General features: G+C 45.6%; 1 protein-coding gene and 1 long non-coding RNA gene across 2 annotated transcripts in view; one reads left to right on the forward strand and one right to left on the reverse strand.

Annotated features, from left to right (window-relative positions):
* Positions 1-2,636: 2,636 nt before the first annotated feature.
* Positions 2,637-22,571, reverse strand: part of LOC125325234 (potassium voltage-gated channel subfamily KQT member 1-like) — a 200,974-nt gene continuing 181,039 nt past the window's right edge. The window contains exon 5 of the mRNA XM_048302108.1: positions 2,637-4,640. Within this exon, the coding sequence (XP_048158065.1) occupies positions 4,485-4,640 (156 nt within the window). The 3' untranslated portion in view covers positions 2,637-4,484. The remainder of the gene's footprint in view (positions 4,641-22,571) is intronic.
* Positions 9,267-21,627, forward strand: LOC125325236. The gene is made up of 3 exons (XR_007203246.1): positions 9,267-9,387; positions 12,052-12,803; positions 20,211-21,627. It is a non-coding gene; the product is annotated as an uncharacterized LOC125325236 (long non-coding RNA).

Raw genomic sequence — 22,571 nt, forward strand, 5'->3', positions numbered from 1 at the left:
GATCAGGCAGAAAAACATGTGATCTTTTGGGAAAAAAGTAGCTCATCTTTACTTGATCTCCTGCACTCTTGTCTTTTGATGCCCTGGTAAACTGCACTCCTGACAGCTACCCCTACTGATCCTGTGGCCTTGGGAGACCTTGACTGCCTGGGCTGTGCCTCTGTTCTGAGTCAAAAGGCAGTGTGGGACCACTGCAGACCTGGCTGCACAGTGCTGACAACTTCATGGGCCATGTCCAGTCATGGCATTGTCACTATTTCACTGGCGTGAGAGGAGGTGCTGTGGGAGTGACCTTCCTGAGTGTTCCCTGCTCAGCAGCTGCACTCCCATCCAGCAGAAATTAATAGGGTGAACACCAGTGCACCAGTGTCAGCACAAATGGAGATAAAAACACACACACGGACTTCCCTGGGAATGCTTTCTGTAATTTTGGCTTGTGTTAGAGCTACCGCCGGGGGGAACACTTGGTATCACACTTTTTTACAAGGGGGAACAAGCAGGACCCTGGGACTGCTGACCAGTCAGCCTCACCCTAGTGCCCAGTAAGATCATGGGACAGATCCTCCTGGAAGTCCTATTGAATTATATGGAAGACAAGGAGGAGATTAGTGAGAGTGACCATGACTTCAGCACGTGCAGTCATGCCTGACCAATCTACTTACTTACTACAACAGTGACAACTGAGATCATTTACCTGGACTTCTTTAAGGCCTTTGATAGACTCCCCCTTGACAGCCTTAGCTCAGAATTGGAGAGGTATGGATGGAAAATTAGATGGACAAGGAATTTTCTGGATGGTTGCATCCAAAGTGTTTCAGTTTACAGATCAGTGTCAAAATGGAAACAAGTAATGAGTGACGTGCTTCAAGGGCCTATACTGGGAAAACCACTATTTAATATAATCCTCAGTGCCCCAGCCTGCGGGATGGAGTGCCCCCTCAGCAGGTTTGCATGTGACAGCAAGCTGAGTTGGGCATGGATGGGCTTGAGGGAAGGGATGCTATCCAGAGGGACCTGGACAGACCCAGGAAGTGAGCCCATAAGAACCACATGAAGTTCAACAAGGCCAAGTGCAAGTGTATTAATATACAGTTTGTTCCCTGTACCAAACAATTTTTGCTCAGAAGAAGGGTCAGGAAGTGTCACCAGGTGGTCACATCAGTGCCAATTCTGTGTACATTTCCCCCGGGCAATCAGAAAGATTTTGCTGGATGGCAACTCCTGTCTTAGCTGTGGGTGTGGAGATTTTCTTAAGTATGGCTAATCTATGTTGCTTGAATTTTTTTACCATTAATCTCTTCATATGGTGTCAAAATGGGTGTCTCCCACCAGTCTTCTTCCTTCCTCACTGCAATTTGCCCAGGCTGCACCCTCATCTCTCTGTTTTAGCAACAGGGAGTGTTGTGGTCACGGGTTCTGCCACACTGTGGTGTCCACAGCACCAGCTGTAAAGTAGATGTACGGCCAGCACTGCTGGATTTTAAAACTCGAGAAGTTCTGGCTCTGGCCTCACTCAAGACTTGCCTGGGAAACCCTGGCTTGTGTTTAAAAAAGACATGTTTGCACACACAAATGCATACACACAGTCTGGGACACATTCTGTTTTTCTGGAGGGACCACCGTGTGCCTCTTTGTCTTTTCCTCCCACCCACTCATCCCTTCTGACACTCACCATAGCTGTGACCACTCGTATTCTATTTGGCTGGATTTTCCAGGCACTTCAGAGTAGTAGGTGTTGCTATATATATAGTGCCTAAACACTTCTGTTGAGGCTGAATAGTAAGTAAAACACGGTTGCATTACTTGTTCCACCAAGTGATCAGGATATCCCTCACACAAATATCTGCAGTGTTGCAGGAGGAAGCATCGCCTTGTGTTGGCCACAGCAGCCCCTGAGCTCTTCTGCTGAAAGCTGCACTGCTCCTCTTATGAACCTCCACGGCAAAGGGATCTCCAGGCAGATTTATTTTCTTTTAGCTGTGGCTGATGAAATGATGTTAGCCCTAATTTGGTGTCCAGTTGCCCATTTAGCTCTGGCTGGCCAGAGTCAGGGACATTTAATGAAGGACCAGAAGCTCATGACCCTGACTGAAAGCCAGGAGCAAGTCAATGCTCTGGCAATGATTATTTACTGTTTTTCCCATGTTACATGCTGTATTTGGTCATGTTCAGTAACTCTGTAGTAATCAGACAAGATGGAACGGCGGCTTGTCAGCTGATTTAATTAAAACCACATTGTTTCTTTTTTTTTTTATTGCCTCTCACACATCATTAATATTCTGTCTAAGACGCGCCTGCAATCTAAAGATTGGAATCAGTCTCATTGTGCTCTTTCCAAGCTTGAATTCCCAGACACACAAACCTGGGAAAGAGTTTTAAAGGGACAGGTAATAGTTAGAAACTAATTTGATTACATTGAAATGGACCACTCATTTGTCCAAATAAATGCTTATTAAGGGACCAGTCTTTCAGGTTGCTTTTAAATGCAGTGCAGGCTTGGCTTTCATGGATATGAGTGGGAATAGAATATATTTAGGATTTCCCAGGACTCAGGTCTTTGCTCTGCAGTCTTCTGCTCATTCAAATTGTTGGTTATGTAAATATATTAAAAAAGACTGGAGTAAGTAACACTGCACCCATTTTAGCTTGGTTTATTATTTAGGTCTTTAGCAACAGTGTTGTATTGTCCCTTTTCTGAAGTGCCAGGTAAGATCCATTTTATGGTGACAGTGTTAAGGAAACTCCCCAGTCGGACCATTCCCAGGACTCCCTGGCAGGGGCACTCCCAAGGTCAGGGACTTTCTGGGACCGAAGGCCCTTCCCCAGCTCCAGGGACCGACAGGTCCCTGCCTGGCTCCCCACACACCCCCCTCACATCACGCCAGGTTTGCATGGCAGAGGTGGCAGAGTCCCAGATGTCTCATTCCATAAAGCCATTTTATTCCTGGGGCAGTGACACACAAACAGCCGAGCTGGTGCCTCCAAGGAGGGACCCCAGCAAAGGAACCCCTGGGATTTTATCTCATCACAGCCTCCCCGTGGCCAGTCTCACTCTTCCTCCCGAGTCTTCGGCTCCTGCCCCCATCTCTGTGTCCATCCACCTCGCAGGCATCACCCGTCTTCATCTCCCTTGCTGTCCAAAAGGTCGGCAATTCCCGGCTGCTGCTGTGTCTCAGTGTCCAGTCACCTGGCTGGCATCACCTGCCTTTGTGTTTTTGTCATCCCAAAGGTCGGCAGCTCATCCTCTTGTCCCAGGCTCCCACCCAGATCTCAACCTGTACTTCAATCTGCATTTAAATCTGCATCTCAATCTGCATTTCCATCTGCAGCTTGCGAGCCCAGCTACCTGCATATAACCCATGACACTGCACCAGATGTGTTCCTCAACAGCAGTACATCAGCCAGCATATGCACTCGATCTACAGCCAGATTACAAGGCAAAAAATAAATCTAGCATTTAAAATTATATACAGCAGTTTATTTAAACAGCGATTAACTTTCATCAACAGTGCGTGCATTTCTGTTTTCCTTAAGAAACCCTGCCACTCTCAGTCACAGCTGCAGCCCTCCTGCAGCACCCTGCTACTCGGTGGCTAGAACCCAGCTTCACAGACAGTCACAGCCAATTACCATGCAGGTTTCTTACGTTAAAATTAAGGTAACTGGAGTCAACAACCGCTGCTGAATGAAGGTAAAAGCTTGAGAACATTTTGCATAACAGTCATCAGCGTAGCTGATAGCTATTACAGTGTTCTGGTGCAGTAAGCCTACGCAGATCCTATCTCTCCTGCCTGTCTGTTCCAACATGCATCTCATCTCACTGGCAACCCTTTGCTTTAATTAGCTGAAATCTTTGCTTCAGCCTTTCATATGTCAACCAGCCTGTGTACACTTCCATATTTTTAATCAGTAGCCTGTTGTCTTTACTTTGTCATTCGCACTAGCATATAAATCTGCCCTTCTTATGATCCTCACTGCTTGGTAGAAGTCAAAACATGCTGTTTAATTTTCCTGTTCACTGATTTCCATTTGTTTCATGTTCAAATGCTGGCTCCTTTCCCCCTTTCGGGCATGCTGTGAGCATTAAACTTAGTGATTAAATGCCAAAAGAACAGTTCTTTTCCCCTTCCGTGCCCACAAATGGGTCATCCTAACCCTGGCTGGGATGCTTCCCTCGACAGCGTGCCCGGTGCCTGTGTGCTCAGCCCGAATGGGGCTGGGGGGATGGGACCGCCGCGGGCTGGCAGAGTTTAGCTAACGATGGCTAAAATAAAACAGGTGCAAAACTTATGTGCTCTTCTAAGGTCATGACTGGCTTCTTGCTGTTTCTTCTCTTTTTTTTTTTTTCTCTATTTTTGTTTTTCCTCATTAACCTACTACTGCAGAATATTTAATTTCACCCACGACACAGCTGAAGACACCAAGACTGAGAAATACTCGGATGTGAAAGAACAAGAGGGTCACATGTGAGTGTCCACTGGCTTTCACATTTTCTGGTTCACTGGGGGGGACTCTGTGGTTGTCTGCAGAGGTCTGACAGGTGGGATGGCTGGCCCTGGCATCTGTGCCTGGGACTGATCCCCCAGCTGAGCCTGGAGCGTGCTCAGAATGTCATCCAGCTTCTGGTCCATCTGCATGACCTGTTAAGGAATCAGAGAGCAGACGAGCTGTCAGATGGTTGCAAATGCTTCTGGTGAGAGGCATTCCGAGGCCAAAAGCAAGGAAAAGGCCTGGCAGGGAGCATGGGCATCTGAGAACCACCAGCTCCTGACTTTTGTCCAGCCTACTGCTCTAGACCAGATGACAATACAAAGTCACAGGGTAAATGGCAGCAGAATGACAGGACATGGCTGGCCCAAGGACTCAACTCAACCATTTTGTCTCTCAGCCTTTTCCCAGGGTTGATGATGATGATGCATCTTGAAAATATCTGCCCTGAAACTCCCCTTCACTCTTCGGTTTATTGTGAATGTTTTTTTCCCAGTACCTCTCCCAGCCTTCACCACCCTTGGTTGTAGGACATCATGCTTTCCATTAGTGTCTTGGGAAATGAAACAGCCTCCCCTCCCTTCACACTGTAAATAGATGCCTCTGTGATACGTTACAGTCAGAGATCCTACCAGATAGGGTGTTTATTCCCATGCGTTTTTAGGATAGCCTCCTAAAAACCACATAATAACACCAATGACTTCATTAAAAAAAAAAAAAGAACAACCATTCTATAGGAAGACTGACATGCTAATTCCTTCTATCATTTCTTTGCTTTCTAGCTGAAATTTCTCAGCTTTAGTCCCTAGGTAAAGGAGTCTTTCCTAATTGTTATTATTATTATTACCACTAAGCAGGGAAAGGCAAATCTGGATTGTTAAATGGAAGCTTCACTCATGCTTCCCTGTATTTTTTTTTAAAGTTCTGACCTTTTTTTAGGAGCACACAGCAGGTATTTCCCCCCTGTGCTGGTAGGGCTTGCCTTCACTGCAAATGGCTCCCACTCACCTTAGCATCACCCAGTGGGACAGGCTGGGGGCCGGGGGCTGCTTGACTTTGCTCCAAAGGCAGAACTATGGCCAGCATCATGTAATCAGCTGGGACCACTTCTAATGATGCTTGAACACAGTGCAGCTTTGTGTTACAGATGAGCCCAAGAAAAATGAGCATTTTGAAGAACATTGAATGGTTCACTTTACAGTTATCTGCTGTGAAACTATGAGCCTCTGCAAACTGTGATCTGTCCCAGTGGGTCTAATAAACTTTGATAGCAAACCTTTTAGAGTGATATCAGATCTAAACTGAGCTTGCATTAAAATGTGAGGCAGAGAGAATGAGAGAGAGAAGGATTCCAGCCCTTTTCTGTGCAATGATAACTTTGGAAATAGCCATTGGCAGCATGGACTGAAAGCTTAGCAGGCTGAGATTGCTTTAAAAACCAAGGCAAGGAAAATCACCTTATCTGCTTTCGCCTCTTCTGTCTCTTCTCACTCCAAGTGTTGGCTTCCCTGGGGGCCCCTCAAACCTCAAGGTACCAGGAGCTTATTCAAGTTCTATCTTTTTGGCAACCACTACTCTCTCCTAAATACAACCTGCTGGGGGAAGAAGGAGTGGAAAACCTCTCCTACAGCATAGAGGGAGAGATGTGCTGGTCTCTCTTCCATTCCTACATTTACGACTGCTAGCTTCTGGTAGAAAAGCCCTTCTCCCTGCCTCCGTTTTGGTGTGGGTCTGGGTTATCTGAGGCAGAGTTTACAAGCAAGAAGGGAGTGTTTAGGACGTGGGCTGGACAGCAGAGACCTTCACTACAATTTCTGCCTTCCAGGTGCATGGCCAGCACTGCCTGAGTGGTCAATCACTGACAAAAAGCACTGACATTGCTCTGTCTCAGGCACAACGGCCCCAAATACTGCTCAGCATTAACTTGGCTGAGAGTCTGCAAGTCACTAGTGGTTTAAGGGTTAAGCAGCATGGAATTAATTTAAAAACCACAGCCTTTATTTTCTCCTCCATTCTTGAAAAGCCTGTTTGGCTGATGCTGGTAATGACTCAACAGAATCTTTCTTAAGCAGAAATGTTGCTGCAGAGCACAAACTAAAGCAGAACTAATGTATTGCAATAGGATAAAAAGAGGTGTAGGCAGGGAAATGGGATCAGGCAGATGAAAGCTTTTCTGGGGCTTTCTTTTGTGAGGCTTTGTTGATTTCGATCTGCACGCTTTATCTTAGATAAGCTATGCCTGCATATTCCATATCATTTAAACTCACTGTATTTCACTGTGTTTTGCCAGCTCAGTGAAAGAATGTGACGGGGAATAATTTTATGCACTTTTCTTTCCAGGAGAAGAGGAGGGTGGAGAATATTCATTTGTAGGGATGGAAACTGAGAAATTCTTACATAGGGGAGTAGAATACACTACACTTCTGTCACACCTTCCACATGAGGATCAGTAAATATTTCCTGAGCGTCAGCAAACAAAACTGCAAAGTTCTCCTGTGTCAACCGTACACACAGGAGGGTTTTCTTGATAATTTTTGAGATTAGAAGCAGGACTCTGCAAAATTAAGTGGCCCATAAGAAAATGTAGTTAGTGGCAGATCTGTTCTAATCCTTAGCTTTGTATTTTATACACAGGCTCAGGCCACCCTTTTCTGGCTTCAGATGCTCTAAAGTATGCCTTACTTGTAAGCAAGCAACCAGGCTGGTAAAACTTTAGTCAGAAAGACAAATTCTTAAGCACCTTGTTGAATTGGGGCTTTTTAAAGAAGGGTCAGATTTGGAGGCTGGGTAACTGTGATCAGGGAGTGGCAAAAGAAGAGCTGTGGACACTTTGCCCGAAGTCAGTAGGATGACTTGCAGGGTTAGAGGAATTTTCATGTGGGTGAAGGTTTTTTTTTCCACAGGAGGGTCCTGATTTCAGGTTTCTCCAGATCTACCTCACAGCTCTTACTTTCCCTAAGCCCAAACAGAAGTTGCTTGTTTTGAGCAACACCCCCAAACAAGTGCTGGGAAAGGGTTAAACTGAACAACGTGTTTTTCAGATGAGTAAAGTGAGAAGCCATCCAGAGCTGGCCGAAGAGTTTCCAGAGAGATGTGATACGGCCCTGGAAGGCTCGGTGGAGACAGGTGAGCTTGGCAGCTGTCCATGAGCAAATGGCAACAAAACTCCTGTTCTCCCACATCACAATAGCGCGCCGGAGATGATCTATAAAATTGTTAAAATGCTTTAATGTCCTTTCAACTGCCCTGTAGAAAAGAGACTTGCAAAAGCAGTTTAAAATATTGCACTGTTGTTATTGGGTCTGTGAGGTGAGCTGAAGGAGTGTTGAAATGTGTGTTTATTCTAACATCCCCCTGTGAAAGCAGGCTGGACTCCATGGTGACATGCAGCAGTGTTAGACAAAAAAATAAAAATGCCCTGCCACCAGCTCCAGCGAGGCACAGCAAGCCACAAAGTCACTCAACCCATGGAGCTCAAGGTGTCCCTCCCCTTCACCTTGAGCACTAGATTGGCTTTCAACACCTATGGGCTGTTTGAGGATACTTTTGAGCCTCCGTTTGTGAGAGCTGGTGTTGCTTAAATACCTCTTTTTACCTCAGTTGACTCCTGCTGCAGAAATGCCTTGTGGAGACAGACCCCTGGAATGGCAGCAGGATGGAGGAGGAGGGCTGGGTCATACTGGGGATTTGCCACATGCTGGACAGATTCCTAACTGCCCTGAGAGCTTTTTTTTCCTGACATATTTTGCACACACAGACCATGAACAAAATGCATGTGTGGAAAACTCAGTTGGACTAGCCACATGGTCTCCCCAGCTCCTGTCACGTTAGGCCAGAAAAATCCCTCCCCCTAGGTTTTGTCTATCTTTTTAATATGATTTCTGGAGGCTGGGAAAGCCAGTACCAATTATGTGCACAACACACTGACTTGAACTGTTTCCAGAGAAGCAGCAGAAGGGGAGGATGGTCTGCTGGAGCACTGGAGTAAATCTGTAAACCCACAAACACACTCACATGTTGCCAAGTCAGTGAAGCTTTGTATCAAAACTTAACCCCATTCATTTCATAGAGTTGCTGTCACCTCCTGGAGGCTCTGCTCTGTCCCTCCCTGGAGCAGTCCTACCCGGGCTGCTGGACACGGCTGAGCAGGGCAGCCTTGGTGCAGTTGTCTGCAGCACCTCTGGGCTGCTGGTCCCAGGGATGCAGCACGAAATGGAGGAGGGAGAAGGGGCAGCCCAAGTTGTGCCACCAATCAAAATGTCATGGAGCAAGTTCTGCTTTTGGTTGAGCTAGATTGACTTTGGCTTCCTGTTTGCCTCACTGCAGTGCAGAAAGCTGTGAGCCCACAGGAGAGCCCAAGGTGTCCTGGCAGGGGTGGAGGATGGAAGAGACTCTGTGTGGCTGAGCCCCATCCCCTGCTGACAGAGCTGCTGCACGAGGGGGGCTTTGTCCTGGGAGATAAGATATCCAGACCTCCCCTCCTTGCCATGCAGCCCTCATCCCACAGCAAACTGCAAACCTAAGCACGGACAACCCAGAGCCACCAGAACCCAGTGGAGCTCAGCAAGGGCATCCCCAGGGCTTTGCCTGGTGGTGTGATGATATTTTCCAGCTGACACTGCAAAGTCAAGCCCATCTGGGGCCATGTAAACATTATGTCCCAGCCTAGGGTTTCCAAACCACCAGAAGCCTGAGCTCAGCCCACTGAACACCCCTTCTCTAGCAGTGGCCCAACTCTGTGCTCTTGGCTTTGCCACCTCCTCTGTTTCCAGCCCTTGCTGCAGCTCCTGCTCCCGAGGTAGCTCCAATGAATCAGGATCCACTCTCTGCAGCTCTGACTTAAACACACCTGCCTGGAGGGTTTTAACACCAACTGCTTGGAAAAGAGTCATTTGATAGGTAGGATTTATTTCGTATGGATAGAAGTGTGCATATGAACCTTAGTCTGCCATGAGCTATTTCTACCGGCGTGTACTTGTTTCTGATACTCCCAGCTTGTTATTTGTGATAGGTCACCTAAGGTCAGTTTGTAGGAGAAAATGGTATTAATGTAGTAAAATCAGATGTGATTTAGTTGAACTGGTGTGATCCATTTTATGGATACTTCCACTTCTGACTCACGTGACATACTGATTTAGCTTAAGCTGGTTATCCTGAAATTTGTGCCATTTTCACATGTTGACCAGGTCTGTCACATGATGTTTCTTCTCATTCCAGATGGTGGACTGATTTGATTAGATTCTGTAAAGCCCATGTTTAGCTTTATATGCACATCTGGTCTTGTAGCTTCTCTTTGCCTACAGTTACACCCAATTATTCAAACTAATTGCCTATTGTACAGTTCGAAGCCTGAATTGTTTATTTTAGGAATTGCTTTATTTTTTAGCATGTGGATTTATTGCTGCCCAGAGACTGCTGATTCTGGGAAGGAAAATCTTTTCTCTACAGCACTGCATGCAAAACTGCCTCCCTCTCACCTTGCTTGTATTGCTGGAGATATTTCACTGAGGTGAAATGCTGAATCCACTGAAACTTTTTTCCCTTCAGCAAGGCCAGGCAATGTCAATGTTGACATAGCTTGTTGGTAGCTGTGAGGAAGCCACTGGCCACACCAGCCACAGAGACTGGGACTGGCTTGGGGAGATTTCTCTTGTGCAAGGTGTGGCTCTAGTGCAGCCTCTGAGCCCGCTCCAATGAAGTGCTTATGGATGTGTTAACTTGAAGCATGTGAAGAATCTTCCTGAGTCCACCAAATATTTAAGTGCTTTGCTGGAGTAGAGCCAGAATGGTCAACAGTTTGCAGGGTTATACCTTTAGGATAAGCTTTTGGAGTCTCCTAAATACTCATACACACATATGCCCAGAAATATATCTACACCACCATTTTTCAAGTCTCTGAGGAGCAATAATTGCCATCTATCATGATATCCTTCTTGAAAACACTTTGGCATTCATATTAGCAGAGAACTAGCAGGTCGTGTCTCTTAAACAACAGGAAGGCTTTGATGAACAGGATCCCATTAACTGTCTGGTTTTGGGATGAGTTCTAACAGATTTGGAATTGGCCTCAACTCTACAACGATGCTGTAGGAAAATAGCCATGTGGCCAGACACAGGGAAACACCTCACTGGGGGACATCAGTGTCCTGTAGCCAACTGCCAGCACTCCCTGGCCCAGCACTGAGCTGTGCACCCCTTGCTGGGCTCTGCTGAGGGTGCAAACAGCACAGAAGCACCAGCTCCAGACCAGGGGAGCTCTTGCCAGTAACTTCAAAGGTCTGGTAAACAGGTACATGAGTAGAACCTAGATAAGCTCCGTTGCCATGGCAGTTGTTCTGGCAGACCCAATTCTTCATGAACACCAAAAAAATATATGAACCACCAGACTGTCTTGTTTGACTTATTCCGTGTACCCCTTAGCAGATACCAGCTGTTTATTTTCATTCCATGAAACTTATCTAGATAATGCCACAATTTTCCAGGCCTCCCTTCCTTTATCCCAAACATCCCCACCCATCCTTAGGTCAGGTGTTACAACCTCTGTCGGCCCAGAGTATAGTAATCTTTATTTTAAGTATAGCTTCATTTATTTTGGTTTCCATGTACCTTTCCTGTTTCAATGGTAGCACAGAGGTCTATCCCTGTGCCCTGTGCTCCTGGGGTATTTCCTGCTGGTACCCTCTCGGTGAGCATTTTATTTTTGTATTTCCCATGCCACAGTTGCACTGATGAAGCTCCCCAGTAAGACCTGTGTCTGTGGTTGCTGTTTCTGGTGTAAGATGCTGTTTGCTTAACTGCTAAGCAACTATCACAAGTTGAGCCCTGGCTTTCTAAAGCAGGCCTGGTCAGCACACAGATCATGTGCTACTGCTTTGGGGAAGGTGTGATTTATTTTTTGAATATGAATCCTCTCTTCCTAAACAAATGAGGTTTGGCTGAAGATGTATCTGTGTGTATATTGCCACGGCAGCTTTGGATGAAGCTGGCCAACTTCAGGCATGTTTGCCAGAGAGTCCTTACAGATATAAAGTCCATACAGATTTCTGGAAGTTTGGCACTTGTGCAGAAGACAGACATCCAAATTAGAGCCTCTTTGAAGGAAAGGCAGAAGAGGAAGGTGAACTGTATTATTAGACCCTGGAGAATCCACACAGGATGCCCTGACCACAGGAAAAGCTTTATTCAGCTCTTGCCCCTTATTAGCCTCGGATAATCAACCACAAAATAGAGACTCACAGGAAACCAGGCAGCATAATTTCTGCTGCTCCCAGAAGTACTTGTTTCTGGCTCAAGAAATTCAAGTGGTGCCACTCTTTGAGTGGACACTAGGGTAACTTCCCACAGCTGCCATTCCACAGCAGCAGCACTTGGCCACTGGCTGAGCCGGACCCTTGTGAGAGCTTGTCCCATTCCAGCTCTTTGCACACGCACCTGTCTGTCTTTGTGTCTGCAGCCAGTGCTTTCTGACGTTTGGAATTTGTTCCCCCCAGTAGGTGAATGAGACTTTGCAGAACTCTCTGTCTCCTGAGTCACACACATAAATGGGTATTTCTATTGTTGCAGGGCATTTTGTTCCTCACCCTCCTCCGGATCCTGCTCAGATCCTCCCTGTAATCTTGCCATCTCTCTCTGTGACATCGCTCCTCAGCCACACCCGGGATGACGCACTGCCATTTCTCAGCTCATTGCACTGTGTGGCTACAAGTCCTGCTGCAGAACCAGCGTGGAGACAAACAACAGGCAAAAATAGAGCCAGGCTGGCCTCAAAGGTGGATCTGCAGCCTCTGTGAGTCACGCTGCAATTTCACAATAAAGCCACCTTGGAACTTATGCTCCAAGATGCTGATTAATTTAATTTTTAAATCTCTAAACAATACTGGGCAGAAAGAACAATAAGAAGGAAAAGCAGCACTGAGTATTCAGATGATACCAAAGGAGCACTGAGAAAGAAGTGACCTTATGCCTTTCACTAGATGGGTGCGATAACTCAGCATTTTAGATGGGTGTGATGAACTTGGTGTTTGCATCTCACCTAACCCTTGGAAGAGATGGGATCAAGCCTTCTATGCTCTGATTGCTTTGCCTTCACTTTGGCTTTTTTGAGCTCAGATAAATCCCCTCCGTGAGAACAACATCTAACCACACCAGCCTCATGGCTAGATAAGGTTCACCAGTTCCTGCAAGAGAGAGGTCACTTTGGACTGATTCTTCTCAGCTGAGTTGCAAGAATAACTTGCTGATACTGAACCCAGTGGGAGAATTCCCTTAATCCAGCCCTGGCGACCTGACACAGATGATGGACTGTGTGTGCCAAGGTAACTTTCACACACTTTATCACAGGTGTTGATACACAACTACCCTCCATTCACACACACACACACACACACAAATCCTTGCTTCAAATTATCCGCTCATCTTTACTTATAGATTGGTGAGAAGGGCAAAGCGAGAGGGAGAGAGGGAGTGCTGTTATTGGGAGGAGTACAGGCATCATGGTGATGGAGATTTAGATAGAGAGACATGTAGGTACTAGAAGAGTTCCAGGCAGCTCTTGTAGGACTTGACCAGGAGCTCAGAAACCCAAAATCCAGTCTATACCCCAGCCCAGCCTTTGTGCATTGAGGACAAGTCACTTCCTGGATGAGCCTTACCAATATTAACCACGTGGATCACATAATCTGTCATTTCCTGTGTTTCTGACATGAAATCACTTGAAATTGGATAGGTTTCAGTCTTGGAACAAAACAGAATACCCAGACCAACACAAAGGTAAGAGTAATCTAATATGGGGGCTGAAATGTTGGCTATAGGAAGGAAGGAAGTTGTGTTGGAAAAAGAAGATCAGTCCCTGTTGGCAGAGGACAGGAGAAGAGAAGGTGGTGGTGGTACTTTGCCTTTCTTAGTGTTGGCTCTTTGAGGATTGACATGGACACAGTAGAGCAAGGCTGGAAGTGTGGCCTGCTGCTCATCCCAGGAAGAGAAAAGTGATCAGGAAGCAAAAGGATGATTGTCTGGAGATCAGAGAGTGTCACTGGGAGGCCACTGTCTGGGTCTCTATTTTCAGCTTACACCATTTTATCCAAACCCTGTAGCCAGAGTAAGGGTTGGTCTGTGTGCAGATTTGTGCTGCTGTCAGAAAAGCCAAGCTCACAACATGTCCTGGGGATTGTGGAGCCTGTCCTGGGCCCTCATTCTGCTGTTCCCTGTTTCAGTGAAAGCAATGCAGGAAACTTGGGAGAAGCTCACTTGTGAGGGTCTTGGGAAGTGAGAGCTGGGCCTTTGCACCATGAGCTGTCGAACAGGTTAAATGAAAACTTGTGCCCTCATTCCTTCTCTGCTCAGCATGGGACGAGTCCCTGGGGTTGTCTTTACACAACACACTCATTGAAACTCCCATGGGCTCTGAAGGTGCCACAGGACTTTGCCCAACGCTCATGAGGCGATTGGAGGGAGAAGCTGCAGAAGCACAGTGTGCTGTTACGTGTTTAAACAGCCAGGATTACAAAACACCATTGTTTCCTCATTAAAACACAGAAACCCAAAGCAAGTGAAATATTATCAGGCAGTGCTGACTGAGGGTGTAGCAGTTCTTGATTCTGACTGACTCAAACATGCTCTGCTGAACTCTTTGGTTTTAGCCTGTCTGGCTTATCTGTCATTTGATGGATTTTACTGGCTTGACGGTGTAGTCCAGGCCTGATTAACAGCACTGCCACACATTTTTAATGAGTTCTTGAAAAAACCATGGCAAGTGGGTAGACTCTGGACTCCCTCATCCACATTTGGGGCCACAGTGACCTGGTGCTGAGGGTGTCCATCTGTGTTCAGTGACACCAAGCAACAGCATTTTATCCCAGATCAGCAAAACCCACAGGCATTGACAGTGCAGGAAAAACAACAACGCAGCAAGAAACGGTTCCTGACTTGATCTGGGATAGCTCAGCACCTGGAAGGGTCTGAGCAATGTGTGGGGTGTGACAACACAAACCAGTGCATGAACAGGCTGTAGCTGCAGTACCGTGTATGCAGGACAGCAGAAGAGGTTGCAGGGACAACGAATTTGGCTGGATGTGTCTTTTTCTCCTTCCCAAGCTAGAGAATTTATTATGTTCTGTAGCTAAAGAGATGTCCATGGGCATTTAAAACACTGACTGAGAACAGAAGACTGAGCAAAGCAAATTTCCCAAATGCAGAATCTCAACAGCAGCCATTTTCCATTTCTTTCGTGCTTGAAAAATAAGCGAGAATTTTGAAAAATCAGCAAGGCTACATCCCCAGGGGAGACTCAAATGATGCATTAATTAAAATGAAGAAAGGGAGGTGTCTTATTTGAACTCTGCTGAGCTGGATGGATTACCTATGAGAGCTGGCAGTGACAGGACAGCTGTGTGAAGAAGCCTGTGGCAGAAGCACCAGCGTCTTACACAAACAACAGGAGACAGGGCGGGAGATGCAAAGCCATAATTGCCAGATAGATTTCTTCCTCATGAGGCACTTGCTAAGTCAGCAGAAACCTGCCTCAATTTTCTGTTGCAAGGCACTGTGCTGTTAATTAAGGGGAAAAAAAATATTCAGCTATGACTACTATCACTTTTACAGCTCTTTAGCCTTATCCTGCAGGGAATGCTGCCAGGGGAGATGAGTATATACCATATATATATATATATATATAACTTTTCTCCTCCATGTTTCTTCTTTTTCATATATCATTGCAGAGAAAAAGTACAGCAATAAAAAGGGACGTGTATTAACATGAACATGGAGGTGTACGAATATGAGAATGGCCTGGTGAGATTTCACTGTCCCAGCATTTAGTAGAACAGTTTAAACCAGTGCTGCAGTTTAATTAAGATTTTGGGTTACTGGGTTTCTTGAGGTTCTAGAGGTGGAACTGGGAAGCCATGGAGATCTTCACACAAATTTCTGCCACGAGGGAAAACATATATTTTTCAGGTCAGAAAGCTCAAATCCATTAATAAAAGAGGAATAAGCTAAAATTCATTAATAAAATAGTGATAAAATTCATTTTAAAAAGTCATTAATAAAACAAAACTTGTGACTACTGAGAACCCCACAGATTTAATTGCTTACAATAAGTAGCTACATCTACTTATGATAGAATTGTAGAAAACTTTAGGGTGGGAAAAGACCTTCAAGATCATCGAGTCCAACCTTTGATTTACTTTTACTCACCATGAGCTGTGACTTTGATCTACTGGCTCAATATAATCTATATGTCTAAGCCATATTTAAAAATGCCTGGGTTATTTGCTGGAGCTGCCTCCAGTCTGGATCCCAGGGCCACGGATGCCTCCTCCTCCATGCAGAAGTGACCATTTTACTGCTGGCAGATTACACAGGAGCAGAGGGAAAAAGCAAAAGCCCCAAGAAGAGGGTCTTATGCTGTGCTCCAGCTGAGGCACAGTGCACCCCACCAAAAAAAATGGGGCTCCTCACCCTTCTTCCCCTTACCTCTGCCACAGTCAGCTGAAATGTCCATGGTAAGGCACAAAACTGCTTTTTTTCTAGGAATTTGAGCTAAGGTTTTAATTACTGTTAATAAGGATGTGGATTTTATGTCCTGCAAAAAGATTAAGAAAAAATTCTCCAAGCCCCCAGACTGTGCCAAGCCTGGGTAAAAGCAAATAGTTTCTTTGCCACGCAATCTAATTTCTCCCCTTTATTGTTTGCTAATGATCTGCAGAAGAGAAAAATCACTGTGAAATACATGATCCCCTCCCCTTTTATTTTTAAAACACTGAAAAACCTCCATTCAAATCTTTGTTTGTTTTTGCTTATCATTCCTGAAAAATTCATCAAAATCAATACAATTTCTTGCAGCGCAGCAGATCCTGAAGTTTTGCCTGGGAAGGGACTTCCTGATGCAAGAGCTCCTGCCAGCTTTAATTCAGACACTTGAGACTTAGCACGTGCCAAAAGCACACGTCCTGTTGGGAGCCTCGGGAGCCAGCCTGGCTCACAGAGATCGTGGAGGAGTCTGGGAGACAGGAGGTTCTCTCCTTCCCAAGCTGCTGGATGTCCTGCTAGGAGCACCAGGCCACAGCACCCTTACGGGCAGGTCCAAGGTGTCCACATTTCCTCTCCCCTGGCCAGAGCTCTGCAGAGCCTGCTGCTCTTTATCGCGGGCACGGAGCGGAAGTGGCTTGATTTGTAATGCTTTTGTATGATGTATTTATGGACAACCAGCTCTTTGGAAAGCTCTCCTATACCCTGTTAGCTCCAGGTGGAGTCCCGTGTACATCTGCCCTGGGTCCAGGGCCTCTCCCAGTCTGGGGAAACCCTGACCTTCCCCTCCTCTCTGATTTTGTGGCCTGTCCCTGGTGCACAGTGTTGCCCAACTAACCAGCCTTGGGCTGTTTGGCTGCAGAGCCATCACTGCTGTTCTGGCACTCGAGCCCTTCACCTCCATCCCCAGGTCTGGCAAGAGAGGCAGAGGGGAGCAGGACCCGTGTGCACAAGGGGGGGATAGTGAAGGCCGGCGCATCTGTGGTACCAGCCAAAATGCTGTGCTTTCCTCAGCCCTATGCAGCGTTTCCCAGGGCCTTCCCCAGGGACTCACAGGGATTACTCAGCTCACAGTGGTTTCAGTGCCATACCCTGGGTCAGAGCAGGATTTTGGACACAGCTCTATGTACCCACATCACTTGGGCATGGCCAGTGAATGTGGCAATCTGAAACACTGTTTTTGAAAGCCAGATGTGGTGCTCATGAGTGGATCTGCACTGGCAGCTGGGGAAGATTAAATCATCTTGTTAGCCACAGGGCAGCATGGTGTGGTACTTGGTATGTTAGGCAGAGCTGAGAGAGACTTTGGTAATGAAACCAAAAACTTTCCTGGCCCCCAAAGTCTGAAAAGGTTCAAGAACCTTTCAGTTCTTGAGCAGATTTATAATTTCAAGGAGGAACCTCTAAAAACACCCTGGTATGTGCACGATTTTGAGCCTGGACCCAGCCACACTTGGCACTTTGAGAGTTTTGCTTTGGGTTTTTTGCATACAAATCCAAAACACAATGTAGACTCAGCAGGGAGGAACCAATGCAAACCAAAACTGCTGAGTTTTGCGCAGCTCTAATTATAATCTCTTCACAGTGCTGGTTTTATTTATTATTGTTTGTACTGTGGTAGCAGCGTGGGGCTCCAACCAGCTCTGGAGCTGCGCTGTGGTAAAGGCAGGAGAGGGAGGCAGCATCCCCAGCCTCAAGAGTGTATAATCTAAATAAACAAAAAAGACAAAGAATGAGGGAAAGACATAAGGCACGTAAGCAGAGCGATTGGGAGCAGTGTTGGCAAGACAACGCTTCTCTTTGCGTCTCTCTCACCCACACACAAAATCATGTTTATTTATCCTGTAAACCCTTCGGGGTCAGGGCTGCATTTTCCAAAATGTGTAGGGAGATGGGATGCAAGAAATGTGTGGAGAAATGGAGGTGCTGAAGGCAGCAGCAGGAGATCAGCAGCCCATGGGGCTGCCATGCCAGATTTTGGCAGCGAGGGTGGGAGCAGGAGGAAGGTGATGGGGAGGGAGGGACAGAGCAGGAGACTGAGTGCCCTCCTTAGCTTGGGTCAGGTCAGAAAGCCCACTGTGACAACCTGGGACAAGTCACCAGACCACTCCATGCTGCAGATTCCTCTAGGCTTGAGCAGAGAAAAAATGGCATAATTCTTCCTTGGTGTAAACTGCTTTGAGATACTCAGGTGAAAGGTGCTAGAGGAATGCAAAGATTTATTTTTCATAAACCTCTTGACATATTCTTTTCAGTGCCAAGTCAAGGCCTGAAGCCAGGAATTTTGGAGAAACAGACTTCTCTCTAATTATATATATATATATATGAATATAAAAATATATTTATGAAAGAGGCCAAGGTATATTTTTTCAAAATGAGGGCTTAGGTTAGATTTCCTAAATCTATATATAGGATCTTAAATGAACAACCAGATTTAAAATCAGGACACTTCATTAAAACTGAGTTCAGGAGTCTAGCTATAAGTTCTTACTTGAAAATGTTTAGCCACAAGCTAGATGGAAGTTTCATATCTTAAAAGAAGTTTTTAATGTCTGGTTTTGTTTTTTATTTTTTTCCTGTAGGATTTAGGTGAAAGTTTGGGCCATTATTCACCATTCTGCAACTATTAATTAAAACAAACAGCTCTCTGAACCTATTTCTCACAATGGGGAAGATTTATATCTTGAAACTGAAGCTTGTTTTTTTCACTATTTTCTACACTGCGTAAACATCCAAGGTTGTTATTGCAGCAATCACCAACACAAGCTCTCAGAGCTCCTTGCCAGGCTTGTGATATTTATTGCTTGAAAAGCCCCAGCTCCCGGAGTGATTAGATGAGAACGTCAGCTTTCAGTTCAAAAACAAAAAGTCATTTTGAGAGAAATGGGAAACCATGAGCAGAAGGCAGAGTCAAGGGTCCAAACATCAGAAAGGCAAGCAAAAAGAGAAAACCCCACATGTATTATTATTTTTTAAAGCCTAAGGACACTTAAACCAACCTCCCCCTTATAATTTGGCAGAGGGGGGCTGACTCATGGCTTGTGGCTGCCAGGGCATGGCCGTGGCAGGGGTTACTCATCACCTTGGAGTGCCCAGAGGTTTTTCCCCAAGGGGCTGCTCACCCTCTGCTGGGCTGCACGTGTTTGTACTGCCAGGTGCTGGGCTCCAGCCACTTCTATTTTCATGTTATCTTTTTCTTTTTCCTTTCAAACCAACTTTACTGAGGCATTTGTTTATGAAAATATCCTGCACAAGGAATTAGCACCAACTTGGCAAATAGAGACAATAGGTCAACTCCTGGTCCTTCCAAATCTGACAGGATCTCTTTAGCTTTCAAAAAAAGAAGAAAAACAGAACTATTCAAAAGTCTTGGCCGCCAAATAGTCCATAAGCCCATAACAATGTAAAGCAAATGTAAATATTATATGATGAAATGCATTTTTCAAAAAGCCCTCTTTTCTCAGCAGTTAGATGGGCTTTATATACAATGGGAGGATTCATTCCTGAAGGTAACTCCAGCCTATGAAACAAACCCCTACATATCATGGCCTAAAATATCTATTTTATACAATGCTTTTACCTTGTGAAAGCTCATTCAGCCTCCTGATTTATGAAGGCTGTACTTCTCCCTGCTCTGCTCTCCACACACCCTCTGGGGAGAGGAGAAAAATACAAAGAAACCTGGCTAATTCCAGTGTGACTAAGGGGCATTAATACTGGAAAACCCATGCAAGGAGTGCAACAAAAACACAAGCAGGATAAAACCAAGAATGTTTGTGCATGGCAAAATAGCACGCGTGGTGAAACCTTTTGTACACAAAAGGCAGGGTGGGGATGCCCAGATGAGGCAGGAGAGAGGAGTGTGGTCTTTTCAGCTGGCTGGAGGTACAGCCCATAGCCATGTTGCACTTTGTATGGTTTGCATTTGTTCATTTATGGGGTACAACTCCCATCTCTCTTCAGGGTGCAGTTAAACCTGATTTCTTCAAATGGTGGCTTCAGGAATCAGGACAGCTATAGACCAGCAACAGATACAGCTCAGAGGAGAGATAAATCTCCTCTTGCAGGAGTGAACAGATGCCAGAATACTCTGAGATGCCCCTCTTTACCAGAGAACCTTGCATTATGAATGTAGCTCTCTACTGGAGCTTGGGTTGTGCCTCAGTAATGACCTGGTATTGTCCTTTCTGTTTCAGACATACTTTGTGAGCTGGTGAAAGACAAATGTTGGACACACCAGTGCTGTCAGCTGCTCCAGCACTCTTGAGGAACGCCATTCTTCCAATTGCTGCCGTTAACTCAGCCACACACCCTGCCAATAAACCATAGCAAGAGCTGCCTAACAGGTCATCCTCACTGCACAAGAGCGGGCAGTTTGCCAGCACCAGACAACTTAACCACCAACCGTGGCTGTTTTGGGATAGCCAAATTCCCGAGGCTAATGACAGCCCCTTCTGAACCGATGTCTTGTCCCACTGAAGTCCAGGGGCTTCCCAAACTTTTGGAGTCACAGCTGGTGAACACAAAGGTGCAGCCTGATACAGTCCTACTGTTCTGCGCGTGCTGTTGTGGTCCAGAGTGAGCCAGCACTGGGGTGTCCACAGCTGGTGAAACCCAGGCCAAGTGTCTCTGCTCTGCCATGTCTCAGCCTGGGTGAGCTGCTGAGCACTGTTTTGTCAAGGTTACAAGGCAGGGCTGAAGTGGCCTCCAGCCAAATCATCACCTACCCAGTCCTTACGTCCAGAGAGATGCACAAAGGCAAACAGCTGGAACAACTGGGCACTCGCTGGAAGGGAGGACACGACAAACCAGAGACTTCTCGTTAACTTTTGCAGACAGATCAAGGGACAAAGGCAAGTATCCCACAATAACTTGGCAAATACCGCAGTACAATGCTCAAATCTGTGGGATGTGGCTTCACAGAAGAGCTCACCACCTAACGCAGCCCAAAAAGCTTGGCACAACCATATGGTTCAACTCAAACACTGCTCCAGACTTTGGAGGCTGAAACTCAAGAATGCCAGGCCCAGAAAAATTCTGCTGCAAAGACAAAGTCAAAGCAACTCAGGCAGATTTGTAGATTGAAATGGAAATGCCCTCACCGTACTGATTACTTAACGCCATTTTATTTCTTCCTTCCCCTTTGAAGAGAACTGTTGTGCGAGCAAACAGAGCCTCAGTTCTCTTGTTGAAACTCCTGACGCCAGTGATCTCCCACTTCCATGCAAAGCAAAGCTATGTGGAAGTCACAGGGTCAATTTGTTTACCTTGCCTGTGGCAAGGCTTGGGTTCATCAGGTTAATTCCAGTAGTTGCTAAAAGGTCTTGAAATTTTTTCTCTGGTGTCATATGGCTTTTGCATTTTTTTTTTGTTTCAAAGCAGGGGGTAACCATGAACTGTTCAAAACACACCGAAGTAAACAACATTTTTCTGCATCAAGCTCATCCTGTGGATTAATTCATTTGCATTTCTGGCCCTTTCAAGTGAGGGGAAGTCATACAGATGTGAGCAGTCATTTAAGGATTTTAAGGGTTATGGTTCACATCATCCAAAATTGATCCCAGGACTACTCATTCACAGGAAAAGGAAAGATTATGGTGGACATACTGATGTTTTGGGGAAAATAGGGGATTTTAATAATAAAGAAATGTATTTTACAACTGCTATTATTTGTTTAAGTTCAAAGCCTCTGGCACATCCACACTGATCTGTTGTGAATTGCTTCTTTGTTTTTGGTGGTAGAAAAGTTGATTTCATATTGCTGATTCATCTACTGGGTTTGGATTACTCTTGTTATCCTTTCAGATAATGGACCATTGAGCCTGCAAACAAGTCTGCTGTCTGGTACCATCAGCTGATTTACATCAGATTTCTGAAATTGAGTAGTTCCAGTTCTTGGGGCTTGCATGTGTGAAGGAAAAGCAAGAACTTCATGACAACCAGGGCAGCAAAACACTCTTTTGCTCAAGAACCAGCACATCTTAAATATTGCTAGGGTGAGCTAGGCCTGTATACAGGAACGAGTTAATCCTGAGATAACTGTCAATAATTTGCCATTAGCCATGGCTATTGATTCTGTAGCCTGGCCTTGGGTGAAAATGTAAAAAACCCCACAGTGGCAATAACAACAGAGTGCAGTGTTTTCTGGCAGGCTCTGCGAGCCCCTTCAATGCAGGAAGCAATAGATTATAAACAACTTTTATTTTAATCCCCGCAGGACGCATTGTGAGAGTCCAAAAACAAGACCTGTTTTTCTCAAAGCCCTCCTGAGAAAAAAAAGGTCTTGATATTCGAATACAATATCAAAGAGATCAGCAAGTAAAGAAAAACTATCTGTTCCTGGCAAGACATCAGAACAGTTCCCACAAGTTTATAGTTGTCCAACTGATCATCAAAAAAAGAGTTTTGGTTGGGTTCAGGACGTTTTAGTGCCAAGAGGTGTTGTTGATTGTGAGACGCCTGGTATTTTCAAGTGTGCCAGCCAAAGGACTGTTGAGGGAACATAAAAGGCCCTTACTATGTGAAATGTGTTATCTCTGGGCTATTTTATGCATAAA

The sequence above is a fragment of the Corvus hawaiiensis genome, chromosome 4 (genome assembly GCF_020740725.1).
Source record: "Corvus hawaiiensis isolate bCorHaw1 chromosome 4, bCorHaw1.pri.cur, whole genome shotgun sequence".
Classification (NCBI taxonomy): Eukaryota; Metazoa; Chordata; class Aves; order Passeriformes; family Corvidae; genus Corvus; species Corvus hawaiiensis.